Source organism: Lynx rufus, unplaced genomic scaffold (genome assembly GCF_022079265.1).
Source record: "Lynx rufus isolate CCGP_SWC_20201006 ecotype Redwood Valley unplaced genomic scaffold, mLynRuf1.p SCAF_3, whole genome shotgun sequence".
Lineage (NCBI taxonomy): Eukaryota > Metazoa > Chordata > Mammalia > Carnivora > Felidae > Lynx > Lynx rufus.
Genome location: NW_025814845.1, coordinates 31477353 through 31500256, shown reverse-complemented (window position 1 = coordinate 31500256; position 22904 = coordinate 31477353). Strand labels below are relative to the sequence as shown.

Below are 22904 nucleotides of genomic sequence, written 5' to 3'. Positions count from 1 at the left end.
TGCAACAGTCATTGAGTGTATTCCCAAAGCTGAACCTTTCACCATGTTTTCTTTCTTTAAGTTGACTTTTTAAAATCACATGTGTGGATAGGTTATATCAACTCTAAAGTCTCAGGATAGCAAAGGAGGCATCACAACATAGTGGTTATAAGAAAGGGCCAAAGGTTTACAGTGTGGACTTGCTGAAGCTGGGACTGGCCAAGAGAACGAGTAGTGGAGCGTCTGATATATAAACTCGCAGAGATACAAAGGACTTCTAATTCTGTTCTTTTTTAAGGAAGAAACTAAAACAAACAAACAAAAAAGGGAGTTAGTTAATGTCACCCAACTAGCTAATGTCAATGTTGGGACCAGACCCAGTACTTATAATGGAAGGGTCAAATGAGACAAGTATGAAATGAGTATGAAATTACTTGAAAATAAAATTGACATTTTTTAACTGAAGTGTTAAGGACAATGCTTCCCTAAAGATCTAACAATTTAATACGATACAATTAATTCCAGTATTTTCTAACATTGAGATGGATTTGGAAGCAAGGTTTTACTACAGGCAGAACTGATTGTAGAATTGGTTATCTCACATCGATTGTACTTGGGATAATATCTAACTCAGCATTGGCAGACGAAGTATTTATTTAGTGAACTTGTGATTTGAACTTCTTTCTTACTGCTTATTTCTATTTATTTTTATCAGAAAAAATAAATAGAACCTGGGTAAATTATGAATAACCTAACAAGCAATTCAGAAGGCTGGCTTTGGCCAATCTATATCAAGACTGGTTAGTCCAGTCCAAAACACTGGGCCAAAATGAAGCCCAAACACTATCACACTTCATTTGCTCAGAAAGGCCAAAGACCCCAATAGCGATTGGTTTTTCTTCCTGACTCAATTTTGTTCACTTGCTTAGCTACAAAATTGCCATAAGTTTTCTTATGCTGCCACCTACTGGAAACAAGAAGTATAGTTTCGAATAAAGATTTTGTCTTTTACTCACCGGGCTTGGATGTGGAATAGAGAATTTATTTAGCCTCTCAATTTGGCCGTAAATATCCAAATACTGAACCTTTAAAGGTCGTTTTCTCTAATGCCTAGAGATACCTTAATGTCAACCAAAGCAAACAAACAATGAATCTCCATTTGCAAAACACCTCTTCTGTCCTTAGAAAAGATAGTTAAATCATGAGTCCCTTAAAAATTCCTTCCCTACAAGAGGGTAAATACACTGGTACCGTTCATGTCTCGATGCAAAACGAAAAGTACCCCCTCACTGCAAAGAACAGGCACCAGTGGTCAAGGAACCACGTTTAAGATAACTTTTAGGAAGAATTGTTTTGGAAATAGCGTCTTACCCCACCCAGAAAATGAGGTCTGGCTCGGCAATGAGCAGAAAAGGACACATACTACCTTAGGATTTAGCTTGGAAAACAAAGAGAGAAGGATAGAAAGAAAATAGCTGATGACAAAAATAAAAACAATAGTATCTACTGTATTCCAGGCACATGCCCAAGAACCTCAGAAGGATTTTCATGTGATTCTCACAACAAACCTATGAGGAAGTACTGAACCCACTTTACAGATGAGGAAATCAAGCTTTGGAGGCACCCGGCTGGTAATGCAACTGACCGCACAGGCTGCAGCTCTCAAGCACAAAGCTATGCTGTCCCACTGACAAACAGCATTGCCAGGGGCCAAAGCCAAAGCAGCCCCTGCTTTCGTGTAATTGATTTTATTTTTAAAAAATCACGGCCAAAAAGAGCCTAAGGGATACATGACAACTACATGATTTGCAGTATCCTCGAAGGGATTCTGGAACACAGAAAGGGCATTAGGTGAAAACAAATATGAATAAACTATGACTTTAGTTAATAATTTATCAATATTGGTTCATTCACTGTGGTAAGTGTATCATACTAAAGTGAAGATTTTTTGAAATGCTTATTTCTGAGACAGACACAGAGAGAGAGGGAGAGAATGAGCGGGAGAGGGGCAGAGAGAAAGGGTGACGCAGAATCTGAAGCCCGCTCCAAACTGTCAGCACAGGGCCCAATGCTGGGCTCAAACTCATAAACCGCGAGATCATGACCTAAAGTCGGAAGCTTAACGACTGAGCCACCCAGGCGCCCCAGGTTAAGATTATTTTTAAGCCTGCTTTTTAGAGAACGATTAACACTACGGAAAACGTCTGATTCCTAAGAATTAGGAAACACATCAGTATAAAATTTGATTTTGAATCGGTTTAAGAATATTGATTGCAAACACAAGCAGTGAAAGGCAATCATCAAATTATTTAAATTGTCCAAATCCAGAGATTTTGTATTAGGAGAAAACATCATCTATACTGTTTATTCTGCTGAGACTTCTCTTTGTCCTTTTTCATAAAGATTCACATACACACACACTCCTCAACCCTGTATTAACAGTTTATGTTACATTACTACAATTACTCAAGGCATGTTCTCCATGTACTAAGCTCCATGTGGCTTAACTTAGCTTGATAAACTAAGATAAATCCTGTGGGACAGGTCCTATCATTCCCATTCTACAGGATTGCACCAGACAAGACTGACTATCGACAATTCACAGTAGCACACTCTGAATGGTTAAGCCAAACCACACCTTGTTCCTCAGCTAATGCCAAGTCAAAAAATCAAACAGGTGAACAACTTAATGCTATCATACCAACGAGTTAAGATCCCATCATTCAAGGGACAAAGAAAGTAACTGCCAAATTAGCATGTCAAGCCATTATTTAGCATGACAGGCTGTGTAGGAAATTGAACATGTTCCAAATAATTTAAGGTTTAGGAGAGCATAACGATGATTATTCAAAGTTCTAAAATAGCCTCATAATGGGAGCGCCTGGCTGGCTCATTCGGTAGAACATGCAACTCTTGATCTCGGCGTCATGAGTTCGAGCCCCACGTTGGGCATAGAGCTTATTTAAAACTTAACTAATTAATTAAAATAGCCTTATAATGGAGCCTGTAGAAGACAGAAGACTAAGTTAATAAGTTCCTCTGACTTTAACCATAAATTAAAGAAACTTGAGAGTAACCATCAGGAGCTCACTGCAGATTTCTAAGTCCTAAAAAAAAAAACCTCACATTTTTTTTTATCATGAATAATATGGCAATTTTATAAAGCTTGGAAAAAGAGAACATAAAGTTAAAATAACCCATAATCTAGAGACAGGGACAGATCCACGTTGAGAAATTGCAAATTTCACAAAGTCGCACAGCCAGGATGTTGGAAGGGGTGATTGAAGTATAAGACCCTGAAACTTAAACTTCATTTTGTTTAAGTTGGGTCTATCTATGCCTGGCAATAATCAATATTGTGGGCTCTTAGAGCTAGTCTGCTTTGGTTTGAATCTCGGTAATATTTACTACCAAATAACCTTCAACAGGTTGCTGAAGCTTTGCGGCACTTTAGTTTTCTATTTGCAAAATGGGGATAATACCAATCTCATATGATGACAAAATTTAATTCAGAATATAGCCAAAAACTTAGCTGTTATGGTCTTCTCTAAGCACATATGTATCCACGTTTATAAAACTATCTCATTCATTTCATGCATGAATATTTTCCCATGTTTTTGGGTCTTTCAGACAGACCAAGTATTATACTTAATAGATGTGTAACCTAAAGATGTCCTCAGTTGGACATTTTGAGTGTTAGTTTAAAAAGGGAGATGCTTAACATCAGGTGGCTTTGCCCGTTGAAAGCACTAGTCATCTTCAAGGTCAAAGACTAATAACATTTTAAAGGAAGAAGCCAACTGGACACAGATCCTTGACAAGTCCAAGATGTCAGTTAAGAGGGCTTAATAGGGAAACAGGTGCATACTGCCTTTGCGTGGAATACAAAGTCAGTGGTACCCCTTGGGGCTGTACATGGCTGGAGCCCCAGGGAGAGCAGTGGGGAAGATGTTGCTACTGGATGTAACCTTCTAGAGGCACTTTCCCAACATCTTCACTCTTGTGTCCAGTGTAATATTAAACAATGAAGATTGGGGGCGGGGGGAGTAATTCCTTTGCCCAAAGTTACTGAGAGGCAGAAGTGGAGGCCAAAGACGGGTTTGATAAACCTTAATGCCTATTCTACTGACTCCCAACCTATGCTAGCTATCTTTGGGTAGTCAGTCCACAGTCTAAGCCCAGTTTCCCTAGTGAATAGCTGTGAGGCTTTGGGCATGTAACCTAACCTCTGTGCCTATAAAACTGAAATTTCTCTGCACCTCCAGGGGTGGGACCACCCACATATATTAGCTATTGCATAACCTTTCATGGTGTGGCATGGTAAGGCATGTTAGTTTGGAATCATTTTAATAAATAGGTTTCTCGTACACAAAGTATAAAGGCTTATAGTTACATTTTGTGATATAATTTGTATTTCAGAGGCCAAGTGATTTTTTTCCAGCTCACATAAGTAGGAAGAAGCCTTAATTTGCTTCCTTTCCCTTAAGTCCTTCTCTGAAGTAATTGTATATAAGTCACACAATAAGGTAAAATTCAAACCACATCCCTCTGGCTTCAACCTTAAAAGGCAATTAGAATTTTCTCAATCACTGTATATTTTTTACACTAAAAGGATGTCAATAGTAGTGACCATCTCCCTCCTGAGAACCAAAATATCTTTCACTTGGAAGTTGGAATCAGATGTGTTACTACCATAGAACAATCAGAGCTGAAAAATTTAAGGTAACAGAGACCCAAATTATCTGGACTCCTGGCAACAAAGCTTTTCTATGAAGATCACAGTTAAGAGCATTGAGTTTCTTCCCCATTGTCCTTAATTCCTTTAATTAGTGAGAATCAATTATATCCAAGCATCGATTGTTGAGAATGTCATTTACTCTTTAATGCAAGCTTACACATCACATTTTCGCGTATCCTTATCTATAAAATAGTAAGCCTTAACAACAAATGGCAGACATTTGCTCAAAAAAACCCTAATTTGTGGAAAACAAGGACTTGCTTAACAAAAAGCCCCTACGTTTATAAGGCAGGTCAATGGCCAACGCTAGAACAATTTGAACAAAATATACTATGGGATTATAACCCAGAGTATAAAGTATCTGTGAGTTCATACTGATGATTGAATAAATAGGGGAGAAGAGATAAATCTCCCTTGGAAGAAGATCCCAAATAATTTATACTTCATCCTCAGGGAGAACAAAATTCAACTCCCCACTCCAAAAGTGTGGGCTGTGCATAGACTTCCTTCCAGAAAGTACAGTATGAAGGGGAGGAGGGTGGGAAGTAACTTTACAGTGGAGAAAACTTGACAAATCCCACCTCAGCCAGGCGTCAAGGTCGGTATCAAGTGATAAATCCTGTTGATACTGTGTTTGTAACCTTTATATGAGGTGATGAAAATGACAACTTGATCCCTGTGGTCTTTCTCCCCCAAAATACAAAACCCTAGTGTGAGAAAAACATTGGACAAAGTTCAGCAGAGGGGCATCACGTAAAATACTTGTCCAGTGCTCCTCAAAACTGTTAAGTCCTCAAAACCAAAGTCTGAGAACTTGTCAAAGCCAAGAGGAGCTTAATGAGACATGACCACTGAATGTAACATGGTGTCCTAGATGGGATCCTGGAACAGAAAAAGGGCATTAGGTCAAAACCTGGAAGAATCTGAATAAACAAACTATGGACATTAGTTGACAGTAATTTCAATTGTTGGTTCACTAGCTGTAACAAATGTTTCCTACTGACAGAAAAGGTTAATAGGAGAAATGGATGAGGAATATATGGCAACTCTGTAATAGCCTCTCAATTTTCTATAAACCTAAAATTGTTCTAAACAAAGTTTAAAAATCTTTTAAGTCTACAGGTATATACAGTAATAGAGATATACAGAAAGGGGCACCTGGCTGGTTGTTTGGACAACATGCAAGTCTTGATCTCAGAGTGAAATCTGAGCCCCACACTGGGCATAGAGATTACTTAAAGCCTTGAGGGGCACCCGGGTGGCTCAGTCAGTTAAATGTCCGACTCTTGATTTCAGCTCAGGTCATGATCTCACAGTTCATGAGATAGAGCCCCACACTGGGCTCTGTGCTGATGGCACAGAGGCTGCTTGGAATTCTCTTTCCTCCTCTTTCTGCCTCTCCCCAGCCCATGCTGCTCTCTCTCTCAAGATAAGCTTAAAAAAATAAAAGCTTGAAAATAAACAAATAAATATATAGGAAAAAGTCTGGAGACCCACTGGACCAATACTATTTTCATCATCATTTTCCTATGGGCTGTAGGAGTTGCTTATATGGAAGGCCATAAACGTGTAACACTAGGAAAACGTACTGGAGGGTAAGGTAAAGGAGAAAATGAAAACCAGTTTAGGCTCATCCCTTAATCAGCAGAAAAGTTTTATTTCTTTTAAGGACAAACAATTAAACCACATCCAAGGCCTGAACTTACAGACACAAACCAAAAGTAGTCATTTAAAGCATTAGCTATTGAGGTACAATACATACACTGGGGGAAAATGCTTCGCCATCTGAAGCTTCTATCAAACTTTGCTCGATCGACAGCTGAGCTCTGCTAGTGCCTGGGTGTGGTGGAGGGTAAGAGCGTATCTGCAGAACCAAAGGAGAACAGCTGTGTTCCACAAGTACTGAAGCATTTTAGACTGCACTGTGGGGACAGGTTTCACGCTGAAGGGAAGGGGGTGGGGGGAAGCTCTGTCCCTCCCCTAGGGCATCAGGCTGCCTTGCAGAGTGCCACAGCAGAAAAGCGGACCTCCCCTTGCTCACGCTCAGTGAATTCTCTGCAGACCTTCGCGGCATCCTGCAAGGAGAAAGGTCATTAATATCCAAAGCAGCAGCAGCTCGAAATGAAGTTTCAAAGGGAAAGGAACAGGTCACACTGATCAACTTCAAACCTCCTCTTAAACTTCAGAACCAGGGCTGATTTAAGACAAAAATCAGGTGATGGGCAGACAGGAACCCACAACACACAGACTTGACTTCGGAAGCTGACTTTTTTTTTTGTTTTACTTCCACCAAATACTCTGTGCTTTTCCCACCTTGTGCCTGGTTTTGACAAGAAAACAACACTATTAGTGCTCTTCTCCTCAAAGCAAAACAAGATTAAAAAAAAAAAAAAAGGATCCTCTCTCCCATAAGGGATAAGGGGACGTAAGAGAAAAGTTCCCCTAACTCAGAAATTCCTAGGAGACACACATTTCAAGTGAACATTTCACAAAACAGCCTGGTTTTCCAGGTGCAGATGATGAATTCTTATTGATGGTGGAATGACATGTGTGACTAGTTCTAAGGCCTACATTACAAAGATTGGTAATAGAAAATTGATGCCAATGTTAGTTATTTACCAAATTCTAGGCTTTAAAAGCCTTGGCATAGTAAATATCAATCACTGTTTAGTCTGTAAAAAGTCCAGTGGAAAGACAGCTCCACAAACCATACTGAATATGACCTTTTAGAGGATACAACAGTCAGCTCCTAAGGTCTAAAACCAATCAACTCCGTGAGTTTGTCCCTTAAAAGGCATCAACCACACCCAGAGTTTTGCTCCTGCTTTAGAACTACTTGTAAAAACTAGAGTGGATTCTATAGATTGACATCTACATATTTCACTGTCAGAATTTTTAATATACTGATATTCCAGATGTTCCTTCCCCAAATTGACTTTCCTATAGGGCCCACAATGATGATTAACATTAAAGATGTGTCTATAAAGGGAAGAGCCATCCCCACAATGAGCAGTGACCTCAATCCTTTCACATTCAGAATTCTTGGATTCAGTTTATGTACTTTCTTACCAGATTAGCAGTAATTTACAGTTTAGATAATCTAAAACAACTGTAACCACATATACCAGCAGCCTTACTTAGGATAAGAATTTTCACTATGATGCTGGTTTATATTCCATTTAATTTTAAATGAGATTCTAAATAGTTGTTGTTGTTTTAAAACAAAGTTTTATCTTCCCCACACCTCATAAATTCTACTCAAAGTAACAGCTTTAAGTTTCCTATGTGGGGCACACTTATCATACCAGCAGTGTTCAAGAGGACAGTAACTACCTCAGACCTTATTAGAAGGACCAGTCTTTCCCCCAAATGGGTCATAAGCAGAAGTTCCGCCTCTGTTCTTATGCTCTCCCATAAGTAAATTCGACTCTGCAAACATCCTTCAATCCTGCTTTTCTATTATCTAGGTCTCATTCCGTACTGTTCCCATATACCCCTCGTAAATCCAGACTTGTCTCTAACTGATCTCAGGTGTGTAACAGCAAACTCGAGGCAGTGACCCCACCTACTGTGGCATAATCTGGCCCACTAACACCTGCAGGTCATGAGGTTTAGGATGTTCCAAAGTCCGGTCTTTTACACAGAAAGGTAGTATCGAACAGTGGCTAAGACTGTCCAGATTTGAACCATGGTTTTGTCATTCAAGTCACTGACGACTCTGTGCATCACTTAACTTCATTTTCTTCATCTGTAAAACGTGAATACAATACCTCAGAGCCTCGTTAAAAGCATCCCTAAAAGCTGCAAGTCACTTAGAACAGCATCTAGCACACGGGTCGGCAAACTGCAGCCAACTGCCTGTTTTTATGAATTAAGTTTTAATAGAATATGGCCACACATTCACTTGGACACGGTCAATGGACAGCTGTAACAGAACTGGATACGAGCACCCTCATTTTATTGCCCTTCACCTTACCGCACGTCTCAGACACTGCATTTTTACAGTGAAAGTCTATGGCAATCCTGCATCAAGCAAGTTATCAGCGCCATTTTTCAACAGCACTCGTTTGCTTTGTGCTTCTGTGCCCCATTGTGGTGACTCCTGCAACATTTCAAACTTTTTTCTTGTATTTGTTACGATGACCTGTGCTTAGTGAGATCTGATGGTCACTATTAGGATTGTTTCAAGGTGCTATAAACCACGCCCATACGAGACCAGAGACCTTAGTATAAATGTCGTGTGTGTTCTCACAGCTCCGGTGGCCAGCTGTCCCCCCCGTGTCTCTCTCCCCTCAGGCCTTCCTATTCCGAGACAATGTTGAAATTAGGCCAGTTAATAACCCTACAGTCATCTGTAAGTGTTCAAGTGAAAGGAAGAGTCCCATGTCTCTCACCTCAAATCAAAAGCTAGAAATGATTAGGCTTACTGAGGAAAGCACGTCGATCGCGGAGACAGACTGAAAGCTACACCTATTGTGCCAAATACTCAGCCCTGCCGTGAATGCAAAGGAAAGGTTCTTGAAGGAAATTAAAAGTGCTACTCCAGCAAACACACGGATGGGAAGAGAGCAGAACAGCCTTATTCCTGGTATGGAGGAAGTCTGTGGGGTCTGGATAGAAGATCAAACCAGCGAGAACATTCCCTTAAGCCAAAGCCCAACGAAGAGCAAGACCCTCACTCTGTTCAATTCTACGGGGGCTGAGGGAGGTGAGGAGGCTACAGAAGGAAAGTCTGAAGCTGGCAGACATTGACTCAGTTAGTGTAATGAAGAAGGCGCCTCTGTAGCATCAAAGTGCGCGGTGAAGCAGCCCGTGCTGAGGCAGTACCTGCACAAGGTCAGCTAGGATCGCTAACGAAGGTGGCTACACCGAGCAACAGATTTCCGACACAGAGGACACAGCCTTCTACCAGAACAAGGTACCAGTTCGGACGTTCACAGTGAGAGGAGAAGTCCATAGTTGGCTTCAAAGAACAGGTTCTCTTGTTTGGGACTAATGCAACCGGTGATTGGAAGCGGAAGCCAGTGCTCACTTACCATTCTGAAAATCCGAGGGCCCTTAACAAGTATGCTGTATCTAGTCTGTGCTCTATAAATGGAACAAAGCCTGGATCACAGTGCATCTGTTTACAACATGGCTTACTAAATATTTTAAGCCCACTGTTAGACCTGCTGCTCAGAAAAAAAGATTTCTTTCAAAATAGGACTGCTGACAATGCACCTGGTCACCCAAAAGCTCTGATGGAGATGTGCAATGACATTAATGTGGTTTTCATACCCGCTAGCAAAACATCCATCCTGTGGCCCCACGAATTAAGGAGTCATTTCAACTTACAAGTCTCATTATTTAAGAAATACATTTTGTGAGGCTTATAAGCTGCCACAGATATGGATTCCTCTGATAGATCCGGGTAATAAATTGAAAACCTCCTGGAAAGGATTCACCATTCTAGATGTCATTAAGAACATTCCGGATTCCTGGGAAGAGATCAAATATCAACATGAACAAGAGTTTGAAAGAAGTGGATTCCAACCCTCGTGGATGATTTTGAGGGGGATCAAGATGCAGTGGAGCAAGTAACTGCAGATGCAGTGAAAACAGCAAGAGAACAAGAATGAGAAGTGGAGCCTGAGGATGGGCCTGAGTTGCTCCAACCCCATGATCAAACTTTAACAGATGACGGATGAGCACATTTCTTAGGATGAGATCTACTGTGAAGACTGTTGAAACAACCAAAGGACTTAGGACATCACATAGACCAAGGCAGCAAAGCAGCGGCTGGGTTTGAGAAGACGGACTCCCAATTTTAAAACAGGCTCCACTGTGGGTACAGTTCTATCAAAAGCATCGCAGGCTACAGAGAAATTGTTTGTAAAAAGAAGTGTCAGTGGATGTGGCCAACTTCCTTGCCGTCTTATTTTAAGAAATCACCTCAGCTACCCCAACCTTCAGCAACCGGCATTCTGATCAGTCAGCAGCCATCAAGAACGAGGCAAGACCTCCGTTAGCAAAAACATTACCTACCACTCACAGAAAGCTCAGATGATGGTAGGCATTTTTTAGAAATAAAGTATTTTCTTTTTATTTTTTTAATGTTTGTTTATTTTTGAGAGAGAGAGAGAGACAGAGTGTGAGTAGGGGAGGGGCAGAGAGGGAGACACAGAAGCCAAAGCAGAATCCAGGCTCTGAGCTGTCAGCACAGAGCCCGATAAGGGGCTTAAACTCAAACTGTGAGATCATGACCTGAGCCGAGGTCGGACGCTTAACCCACTGAGCCACCCAGGCACTCCAAGAAATAAAGTATTTTTAATTAAAGTACATGCACTGTTTTAGACATAACGTTATTGTACACTTAATAAACCACAGTATACTTATACTATAACATAACTTTTACATACACTGGGAAACTCAGAATTTCATTGGACTCACTTCATTGCAATATTCCCTTTATTGCAATGGTCTGGAACAGAGCCCACAATATCCCTGAAGTATTTCTGTACTTGTAACAGAGCCAAATGCCACACGAAGCCAAAAACATTTTCTACCTGGCTCTTTACAGGAAGTTTACCAGCCCTTCATCTGCACATAGCAAGCACTCAAAAAAGATTAGTTATTAGTACAAATGAAGTACTTTTACCTTAACTGCACTTTTTATTGTATCACGATGAAACAGCTTTCCTTTATAACAGTAAATTGATTCTAGAAACTTGTTTTTAGGGTGAAGGGGCCTACAGTAGCCTATTGTCCAGAATGAAGAGGTTTCTATAGTCACTTAGAGTAGGATAGTGATCCTGGATCTTAAGTTCTTATCGAGGCAGATTTTGAATCTGCTTCTCTTGTGCTCTAACAGTGGACCAAAGGAGAAGAAAAACCTGAAGTTGACGGCCTAACCAGAATCCATAGTGCACTACCTATAAGACTGACCCAAATCCATCAGTTTGAGAGGGTTTAGGAAAGGCTCAGGCTGCTGTTCTTTGAGTGGTTAGCTATGATGTAATTTGACAAGAGAACAATGGTCACCTTAATCCCGAGAGGAAGTTAAGCAACAGCTTTCAGACTAATTCTAACCATAGGCTAAAGTCAGCACACGAGACAGATTAGTCAGGGCTGTTCTGAAGGATCCTGTTTAAAACCGTATCTTATAAGATAAGGTAGACAGGAATAATCCTTAAACCCTAAAGACTGCTATTGACCCAGGTGATTGGTGCTGGCCGCACCGACAAGGTATTAGCACTGTAGATAATATGGCTAAAGAAACGTGGACCCAGTCGGAGGCGGGTTCCGAAGATTACCTGCAGCAATGAGTCCTCTGAGCTGGTGCCATGGTTCACCGGAAAAGGCATTCGTCCATCTACAATGAAGAAGCCAGGCGTGTCAATTTCTCTGCACATTTGCTGGCTACTGTGTTCACCCAGCCTAAAGGGAAGTTTTAGATCTCCCAAATACCACTGCCACTCCACAAAGGAAGGCTGGTCAGAAGCAAATAAGGTTCAAATGCTCCTAGATGCTCATCCCGGGCAATTCTAATCCATAAGCAACAAGTCCACACAAGCGAAACGTAACCATCCTAACAGAAAGGCTTGTGCCCCATCTGCCGGGCAGGACCCCAAAGCAAAAGCCAGATGCAGCCTCCGAAGTACAGGGAAGAGCAGAGACAAGAAGGAATGCTTCGGATTTCACTGCCCCTCAATGACTGCCAACTGACCCCACGTTAGCTTTGCTTTTATTTGCTCAAAGGTAGTTCCTGACTTGAGGCAACATGGCTACCAGTCTTCCTCCGTTAATACAGAAGGGAGGACTTTTACAAGATGGATAAGCTTTCTTATTGCCGTATACAAGCTAAGGGAAATTATCCCCCAACACATCCAAGTTCTTTCTATACAAGCAAGATCACGTGCATTTATCTTTTTCCAAAAGTATTCCTTGTCAGGTTGCTGCTAGCACTCCTAAGCCAGTAATGCTGTAGTGGAAGGAGGGAAGAGGAAGTCTGACATGAATGCCCTGAACTGGCACTGATCTCCTTACCGGTGTGTGACCAAAGTCATTCCTTCTGCAGGTCACTGACTGACTAGTCAAGGGAAGGGTCTGGGTATGATAAAGGATTAAGTGCCCCCATGAGAATACCTTGCTGTTCTGACTTCCTGAACAAAGATACACTCCACAAACATACATTAAGTGCCACAAAGTCACACACCAATACTGTTAAGAGGAATCTCATCTGAAAGAATGCATGAAACTATGGGGCACCTGGGTGGCTCAGTCAGTTAAACGTTTGACTTCCACTCAGGTCATGATCTCATAAGTCATGGGTTCGAGCCCTGCATCAGGGTCTGTGCTGACAGCTCAGAGCCTGGAGCCTGTTTCGGATTCTGTGTCTCCCTCTCTCTCTGCCCCTCTCCAACTCGTGCTCTGTCTCTCTCAAAAATAAATAAACACTAAAAAAATTTTTTTTAAATAAAAGCATGCATGAAACCATACTGGGTTCCCAAAATGGACAAACTTACCAAGTTCATAGAGGTGGCCATCCACGTTGTTAAACAGAATAAAATGAAAATTCACTTTGTCATCTACCTGAGGAGTCAAGAAATATTTTGAAAATGAGTTTTTTTGTAATATACATTGCATTAAAATTTTTTTTTCTTCAGCTTTACTGAGATATAATTGACCTAATATCGTGTAAGTTCAAAATGTGTAACATGTTTATTTAATACACATATTCTGCAAGGATTTTAAAAGCAGAGCTTAATTTGTTAAAAAATAAATTGTCACTAAGTATGTGCTTGAACTGATTCGCTTATGTACCATTTTAAATCAGTATAGCTAACATGTATTTCCTATACAATAGACAATATTAGAAGACTCTTTTAATACCTTCATCTATTATGGTAGATATAGTGTAACTATCAGAACTCTGCTTTTCACTAAGAAAGAAATTCAGGCTTAGGGAGGATAAGCATCTCACCCAAGGTCAAGACTAGAAAGTGGCAGGGTCAACTATAGTCATAAAGGCACTGATAACCAACGTAAATCTAATTAACAGTTGACAGGAGGACTCTATTCAGTTTAATGGTATATTTAAGCCTTCTAGAAACCATCAATCCTAGCTGGTAATCTTACTCTTGGCCAACAGTCTGTGAGAGAAGTATGTGAAATGCTCAATTTCCAGGAGGGGTGTTACTCTTGTAGAATCATTTGGATCTAAACAAAAAACCATCAGTTTGAATTTATTCAAGACTATTTTATTGCCAATTAGATTTGTGGGGAGCCATTTTATGAACAGGTGTAGTCATAGTATTATTCTGGTAGAATTTTCTGGTGTTAATGGGCCTAGCTGGCCGTGGCTGGAAACATTTGCTGTGTTCAGGTACGAGGTTCTTGTTCGTATCAGGGGAAACACAGACAGCACCTGGGCAGCCTGGCTCTGATTTGTATCTGCATGTATTTACCCGACATTGGCCTTCCTGGGCCACGGCATCATGGGCTGCCTGAATGGCCTGCAGGAAAGAGAGAGTAATTAGCACAAAAACCTCTGTAGGAATTGAAAACTGATGCTCTAGAAGCCATCTTCCTACCTCATTCTTCTCAAAGCATTTTGCTCTGTCTTCAGGGGACAGCTTCTCCGTTTCAGAAAGAAACTGTTTCAGGACTGACCCATCCTCTTTGGAGGGAAGAAAAGTCTATTAGTATAAATAAAATAACGCAAATGGGTGCACAGCCAGCCATGCTCAGTGACTTAAGTCTTTACTGTGGTCTCGGAGGTGGAAGGGCCTTCCTTTCCCCCTCAGCCGCTCTTGCAACCACCGCCCTTCTACCACATTCAAGTCACAGAACTCTCCATTCCCCCGGTGTGCCAAGCCCTCTTGCATCTCCTCCCTGCTCTCTCAACCTCTTTTCCCTCCCGCCTCACACTCACCTCTCCAATCCCTTACCGTCTTCTTTACAGTGGTTGTGCATTTGTGACATGTATTTGTGAGATTTGTCATCCCATAAAGGCAGGAACTGTGGGTCTTGGTGTTACTGTGTGTTACTGTTACCTACAGCACCTGACAGTACACAATCCTACATGGTGCAAATACATTCTAGTCTAGTTAACAATTCTCAAACCAAGATGTTTTACTTCAGGGTAGAAAATGCAATCTCTGTAGTATGGTTATCCAGGTGGACATTAACCTAAGGATCTTTTTTAAACAATTTTTTAAGTAGGAGCTTGAATTCAAACCCTGAGATCAAGACCTGAGCCGAAATCAAGAGTCGGATGCTCAACCGACTGAGCCACCCAGGCGCCCTGACTTAAGGATCTTAAGAAATGGAAAGAGCCTTATAGCCTGGCCCAGAGACAAGTGACCGGCTGACGGTGTGGAATAAGCGTTTTGTCATTGCTCAATATGGGTAAGTCTAGGAGACACTGAATACATAGCTAGAGTAAGAGCGAGTTATTTTTCAAAAGACTGCATTCGAACTTTCAGCTCTAAGCGAAAACATATTCGTTAAGTGAAGACCATTTAAAATCTGGAAGTGATAGGAATCCTCTTAACTTTATGGGGAGGGCTAGGACTCAGATTACATCTTTGGCTCTATCATGACCATGGTTACAAAGAGTTACAGTATCCCTCTGACCTCCGAACACAGTACTCTAAAGGGAGACTTACTGCAGAAGAAATAAAGGATCAAGCTACAATACTCTTTAATATGGCAAGTCAACATTCAAAAAAGTAGGTTCTAGAAGATTTGGATTATTATAGCCAAACAAGTTTTGTTGTTGTTTTAATTTCAAAAGTACACTAGCAGTTGTCTTGGCCACACTTACCTTGTTTAAAAAAGTATTTGACCTGCTACAGGCCACACCGTGGACTTTATTAGCTGAAATTATGCAATTCTTAGCCATTCCCATCCATTGTCTAGATCAGGAGCTGGCCAACTACTGTACCTATTTTTGTATTATTGAAAACAGCCACACCCATTGGCTTACATCTGGTCTATGGCTGGTTTTGAACTACAGAGACCAAATGGCCCTCAAAACCTAAAAGACCTATTCTTACCTTTTAAGAAAGGTATTGACCCTTGGCCTATATCATACGTTACACTGTGTATCTTAACATAGCTTAGTGCTATTAATTGTGCTTCGGACAAACGTCAGGGCAGAGACTGCTTTCTTCTATATCCTCCACGGCATTCACTGGAGGGGAGCTGACACCCCCCAACATGACTTTGTTCACAGCTGGATCTTTCAAGGTTTTGAGCTGCTGCTATGCTTCCCTGAAGGAATGTTCACAACATCTTTGTCCAGCCGTTCTAGGCTTTTGGTTCTCCTGTTGCTTAGGAGACCCAGAACCATTAAAGACAGGTCCTTGGTGTTACTATTTTACGGCTGAACATCATCTCTAATTCTTCCGAATTGTTGAGACCTGCACAGGGGCACAGGGGAATCATGACGACTGGCTGTCTGCAAATGGAAGAGCAGAGGCAGAGAGGCAGTACAAAACTGCGTATCACTCCCTCTTCCCCTCCAGGTGGAAGAAGCTAGACCATGCTTCTTGGAAAATGAGTTTCCTTCCCTCAAAAGAGAATCAATGTTAATTCGCCTACTGATTATATCTGGAGAAGTAGGTTTCAAAAAAAATTGAAGGCAAAGACTTTGCAGAGTAGACCCCTGGGGGTTTTCGAATGACAAGTTATTGTGAACTAGAGGTCAACTAGAGGAGGACTACCCTCCACACCCACTTACCAAACTCCAGTTTGTCCTGGTTATTGGCCACTGCATGTATCAGTCCGATGGTACCACAGGAGTTCCCGATGGTCTGCTTCATGAAGTACACCTTGGGACTGACTTCTTGTCCCTTCAGTTCTTCAATCTGTTTTTTCCTGAAGTTCTCATGCTGTGAATATAAAAAAACATTTTTGTATCTCAAAATGAAAATGCAAAGAACTAACAGATGGCAGCACAGCGAGTTCTACCACCTAAATGGAAACACAAGTGGGATGTGGGACCAAGAGCCTTGGTCCTAGGTGTTGGCCAGTGACCAGAGAATGGCCTGTCTGCCTCCCACACCCACGTCAGCCAGTCCGTGGGGTTCTGAGAGGCTCGGAGACTCCACCCTCATGCTGCAGTGCAGTAATGGCCTTGGATGTTGCCCAAGGATTTGTCTAGACACCACTACAACCTTTTAGCTTGAAATGGATGGTGTCCTGAAGAAAAACACACAAGTTCGTTATTTTCTTCCTTAAACACCACCACCAACTATCTTAGTATTCTTTGAAGTTCTACCTCTATTGTGTGCAAGTATAATTCAAAAACAAACACAAAGCAAGACTTAACTGCTGAAAGGAGCAATTTAAAAAAATTAACTATTCCCTCATTCTTTTGGAAGGAAAGACAACTGGTCTAGGGTTCTGGGCTGTGATTTCACAAAATCATCTCATCCTACAAGAGCACGATATGACACTTGTTTGTGTCACATTTGCAAACTACAGTTTGAGGACAGATTAACAATGGGGGGGGCAGTCCTAAGAAATCAATAAATGAATAAGTAGAGATAGTGTCCCTCCAAGAATCCATTTGCTCTTTGTACAGTAATTTAGTGGGCTTGTCTGGACCTTTTGCTAATGAATTTTATTTTTTTTAATTTTTTTTTCAACGTTTATTTATTTTTGGGACAGAGAGAGACAGTGCATGAACTGGGGAGGGGCAGACAGAGAGGGAGACACAGAATCGGAAACAGGCTCCAGGCTCTGAGCCATCAGCCCAGAGCCTGACTCGGGGCTCGAACTCCCGGACCGTGAGATCGTGACCTGGCTGAAGTCGGACGCTTAACCGACTGCGCCACCCAGGTGCCCCATGAATTTTAGACCTTAAAGGTAGGACTTCTCAGTTAAAAGCAAGGTGCCAATGTTATAGAAACACTAATTTCCCATAACCAGTGTAATTTAGACACGACACCAGAAGATTTCCAATTCCAGTTGCCTCATTACTGTACACATAACTGAAGTTTAAGCCTTGTCTGTGACACCATAAGAATAAGAGGGCTTGTTCCACCAGACCAATTCAAGCTCCAACCAACAGGAAGTTCTAGCATCAAAGATCTACCACATCTTTGAAATGTGTTAATCATGGACTTAAGGGTTTTCACTTTTCTAGGTTAACTTTTTTTTTAATCGGATAGCACCATTCTTTAGTTGTTTGAGCTCTTGCATGGAAATACTTCTGCAAATTTTTCATTACCACTTAAAATTTAATGTTTCAGAGGTGATCCAGTTAGGATTTCATAACCTCTTAGACAAAAGTGGATGCTTTCTAAATTAACATCAGCTTGTTTGGAAGTCAACATATAAACTTCAGCTTTTCTTTGAATTTGTCTCAGTGTTTAGCCTAGTCGGTGTTTCGTGTCACAGAACAGGTGGCTCAATAAATCTGACTGCCCAGCTGGAGGTGAAGTTGTATGAAGTATCGCGCTTGTTCAAACCAGACCGGTTCTCTACCAAGAGCAGCTTGATCAGCAAAAAGCAAGCAGTGGGCTTTTGAAAGACAAACACGAAGCACCACTGCCTCCCAGAGGCCTTGCCTGTGAGTGCTGCTCAAAATCTCCGAGTCATCATGGTTCCTCTAATAAGAGAGCTCGAGAGAAGCTCAAAGGAGGGAGGAGATGGTGTCTGATTCGGTCAACAGGGAAGCTAATTTGCCTTGCAATTATTTAGCGGCTCCGTTTTACCTAACAATAAAAAACATGTCAGTGGGATTAACCTAATAGCTTTAATAAGGGTTTTTAACTCACAACACAAAGCCCATTTACTAGGAGGAACGCCTGGAACTTCCCACAGAGCTTAATAATTTATGCCGAGGATGCTTCTAGAATACCCAGCCTTAGCATGGTGCTTCAGTGCCGCTTACTGTGTTTGGAATGATGCCCCAAATGCTAATATCCCAAGTTTTGTTAATGCAGATTTCATCACTCCCCAGTCAGGGATCAAGTGACAGCAATAGGAGATAGACAATGCCATGCCAATTAGTGGGATTTCATACATCGCAAGACAACAATTATCCCAGCTACTTTTTTATATCTGATGCTCAGTCTTTGAGGTACATACATCCATGCACACTTGTAGGAGGAAGACCATCTAAAGGGAAATGAAAAGGTGTTTCCAAGACTGCTCTAATGCCCACCTATTTCATTTAGCTACAAGGTCAGAGAGGAAAGAGGATAAGAGAGGTGGAAGGTCCCCACACAGGAACCACACGCAAATGAGTAAGGTCTTTTTTAAAAGCACATTGGGGAGGTTAAAAACCAAGTGTGCATGTTGTAGGGAGTGGAGGGATGGGAAGAAACAGGAGTCCAGTGGAGACCCAAGAGTGGGGATGGAGCATTAAACAACCTATTTTGTTTTCCTGTGGTCTAGGCAGGCAAGCCCGCCCCCCTGTTTTACTGTAAGGTGGGAGTCTGAGAACCAAACAATAAACTGACAGGCCACAGCCCTTAAAGGGAAACAACCAGCCATTCTTTGGAGTGGAAGGCTCTGAAAAGCGCAGGTTCAAGCTTACTTATGAGTAGAGTAGGATGAGTGCTTTCTCTGGATAACTGAGATAATAGAACAGAGATGATGTTTCTCTTTGAAATTCTAGGCAGTGCTGGATGGACGAGCGAGGAGCCAATAAATTGTTAACAGCCAGTGAGTAGATAGCATGACACAGAGGGCTTCTCACCCCATCCCCCGCAGAAAGAGGGCAGTTTTTCAGGTGTGGACGCGCAGGCCGGGAGGGGAGGGAAGCCGGGTGCCTACACTGTCCTCAACGCCTCACTCGGGTTTGGGAGCAGCGCACACGGTCCGAGGCCCAAGCACCCCGGGCCCCACGCCCTACCTGGGCCGTGAGGGGAAACAGCAGCAGCAGCGCGCAGGCGGGAGCGGGCACCGAGCCCAGAGCCTCCTCCTCCAGCCCCAGCACGTCCGCGAAGCGCCACTGGCCGGCGACCCCCAGCCGGGACAGCACCTGCAGAGAAGAAACAGGGCGGCCAGGCAAGCAGAGACCCTCGAGTCGCGGGCACCCGCCGGGCTCCGGGGTCGCCCCCCGGCAGCCTCCGCGCCCCGACCCGAGCCGGGGAGGAGTAGCGGCCCGCCCCGCCCCCCACCCCTCACCCCCGCGGGCGCAATGACACAGCACAAAGCGCGGCCCACACGTGGCTCCCGCGAAGCCCGGGCACACGAGTCGGCGCGGCGCGCGCCACGCCCTCGGGGCGCCGGGCCAGCGCTCACATCTGGGCGCAGCCCCCTCCTCCCTCCCACCGCTGACGGTTCCGCAGAGTCACCGCCCGACCCCGATGCAGGGGCGGAGGGAGGGCGCCCGGACTGCGCCCCAGCCCGGCCGCCTGTGGAGCGCGCAGGATGCCGCTGGGTCCCTGCGAGACAGCCGGGGCCGGTGGGCGCCTCCGGGGGATGGGGACAGAGGCGGCGCGAGACGCCACTCACTTTGTTCAGCATCTGAAAGGCAAATGCAAAGAAAAAATACAAAAACAAGGCCAGTCATCGATGCAGCTACCTGGCCAGGGCGGACCCTCAGCCCTGAGCTCCCGGGGCAACGATGCACCTGACGCTCACCTCGGGGTTAATCTCCATCGGTTTGAGCTGCATCTTCGCGAACCGCAGGAGGAGCCACTGCCCAGAAGAAGAGAAAAAACAGCAAGCGGAGCCGCCCAGGCTGCCGCTATAAAGCGCCGGCCTGACGCACTTTAGGTGCCTGCGCAGGGGGAGCAGGGGCAAAACCAAGAGATGGGGAAACGGTCAGTCGCTACCAAATGGGTACGAACCCCCCCATGCGCCGCGCAGAGTGGTACAGCCGGGCCCCCAAACCTTGCAGTCTCACTTGCTGGTGAGATAATCTGGTGGTTGTGGAGATGGTTTTTGTTGGTGGGTTTTCCTCGAGCGTATGGAGCAGTGCTTTAGATGGAGTCTTTTTTTTTGCGAAGTTTCTGGAAACCTATCCTTCTTACCATCCCAGTTACCCGAGAGCTCAGGGTTTCTGAAGCGTTGAGAAAAAGCCCAAATTCAACAGGTATATATTTAGTATGAATATAAATATAGGTCTCCCACATCTTGCAGCAGTTTGCATTTGACCTTAGACAATTCATCCTCCATGTTAAATCAAGCCAGTACCGAGCTTCGTTTTTAATTGATTGCCTAGAATAAAACAGTCTGGAATGTAAACGATATTGTATTAGTAATGCTGTTGTAATGTGACTCCCGGGGAAGAATTGGTGGGTCGCCGAGAAGCTGTAGAAACCTGGGGGATGTGACCGTGATGTAGCACAGAAGGCAGGCGGTCAGAGACTTTAAGAAACGGATCCAGGGAAAAGACAGGTGTGATTTCGAGACAAGAGATTGTAAAAGGAAACGTATTTTTAAAAGAATGGGAGGCTTTGAAAAATAAAATTCTGTGTTCACGGTGGAAGATTTAGAGTGAAGGAGAAAGAGAATGGCAACTAAAGGAACCGCTGTTCTCTAATGATCTCAGGTGGGGCTTGTTTTTCCTACCAGCGTATTCAGAAGATGGAGAGAAAAAGCATATGCGGGAGAATGAATAAAAAGAGGGACAAAAATCTGTAGGAATAGTGTCGGTAAAGCTAAACCTCAGAATGAAGTGGGGCTTGCAGAGACGCTAAGGAAGCAAGAAGGTTGTTTTCTTTTGTTTTGTTTTTAAATATGCTCATAACAAAATAATGATAATGGTGAAAGAATAGACCTGTTAAGGGGGTCCAAGTTAACAGTTACAGAGAGAAGAGAAGTAATCTACATTTTTTTTTTGTTACTATCCCTACAGTGGATCAGTTGACAGATCTTTTGGATGTTATCTCACTCAATCCTTGAAGTATCCAATGAAACAAACTCTTCCTAGTACAATTTTACAGGTTAGAATTTGTGGCTTAGAGAAGTTAACTAGCTTACAATCACAAAGAGAAATAAAACAGAAGTAAATCCTGGTAAATTGGGCTCTAGGAGCCCATTCTCTATCCAAGTTAACACTATAATCCACTTCTATCTTCTCCCATTTTTTACCATCAGAAAAATGACCTTCACACAGAAAATGAGAGAGAAACATGAGTAAGAAGACTCTAATGGGTGAATTTTATGACATGTAAACCATGCCTCAGCACTTTTTTTTTTTTTTTTTTAAAGATACTTACAGGGCACCTGGGTGACTCAGTTGGTTGAGCATCTGACTTCTGCTCAGGTCATGATCTCACCATTCATGAGTTCGAGCCCCATATCGGGCTCTCTGCTGTCAGCACAGAGCCTGCTTTGGATCCTCTGTCCCTCTCTCTCTGCCCCTTCCCCACTTGCGTGCTCTCTCTCTCTCTCACTCTGTCAAAAAATAAATAAAACATTAAAAAAAGACAACTTGAGAGTCAAGACATGAATAGGGGTACAAGAACACCTGGCTGTGTTGAATGAGTTTTTGCCTTTAGAGATGAATGACATTCCAATTTACTTTAACTATTCGACAAATACTGATTAAGTACCTACTCTGTGATGGGCATTGAGCTTAGAATTGGGGATGCAAAGGTGAACACAGCAAATAAACACAGAAACTTCCCCCATGGAGCTTTGATCAGTAATAAGAGTCATGTGGAAGAGGGAGCTCAGGACCACCTTACCTAGTGGAGAGGCTCCGGAAGGCTTCCTGAAGGAAGTGACATTCAAGATAAGGGCTGATAGACAGGTAGAAGTTAGCAGGTGACAGTTATTACCAAAATAAATAGTAACAATGGTCATGAAAACACTAGAATCTCTGTGAAAGGCATTCATTCATTCATTCACACAACAAATACGTATATGAAGGGCCTACTATGTGCCAGGAACCATCAGAGCAATGAACAGAACATCTCCCTGCTTACAATGAGATGCCAGAGACTGGACAAAAACAAATCTTATCCTGATCTTTAAAAAAGGCGGGGGAGGGGTATATTGCTGAAACTGCAGCCTGGGAGATTTGATATCAGACATTAGCAAAATTCTGGGAGTCTTAGAAAAAATAGAATGGCTGCATTTAGAACAAGTTATGCCAGCCAGCACCTCGCCTTTTCTTTTGGAGTCACTGGCTGGCAGAACAGGCAAATCATTTCCCATTGTCTTCTTCATGTTGCCTGGGTTGGCATCAATTGATATCAGAGTAGAGGCGGTTTTATAGCTTACTTACTTATTC

The 22904-nt window shown here is 42.8% G+C and overlaps 1 protein-coding gene across 1 annotated transcript; it reads right to left on the bottom strand.

Annotated features, from left to right (window-relative positions):
• Positions 1-6354: 6354 nt before the first annotated feature.
• UCHL1 (ubiquitin C-terminal hydrolase L1) lies at positions 6355-20365 on the bottom strand. The gene is made up of 9 exons (XM_047091713.1): positions 20303-20365; positions 20174-20185; positions 19569-19697; positions 16443-16593; positions 14290-14375; positions 14164-14211; positions 13222-13288; positions 12010-12068; positions 6355-6792 (listed from the first exon to the last, which is right to left on the bottom strand). Exons 1-9 carry the CDS (start codon positions 20333-20335, stop codon positions 6706-6708), a joined length of 672 nt encoding a protein of 223 aa, XP_046947669.1. The 5' UTR covers positions 20336-20365; the 3' UTR covers positions 6355-6705.
• Between the last annotated feature and the right edge of the window lie 2539 nt (positions 20366-22904).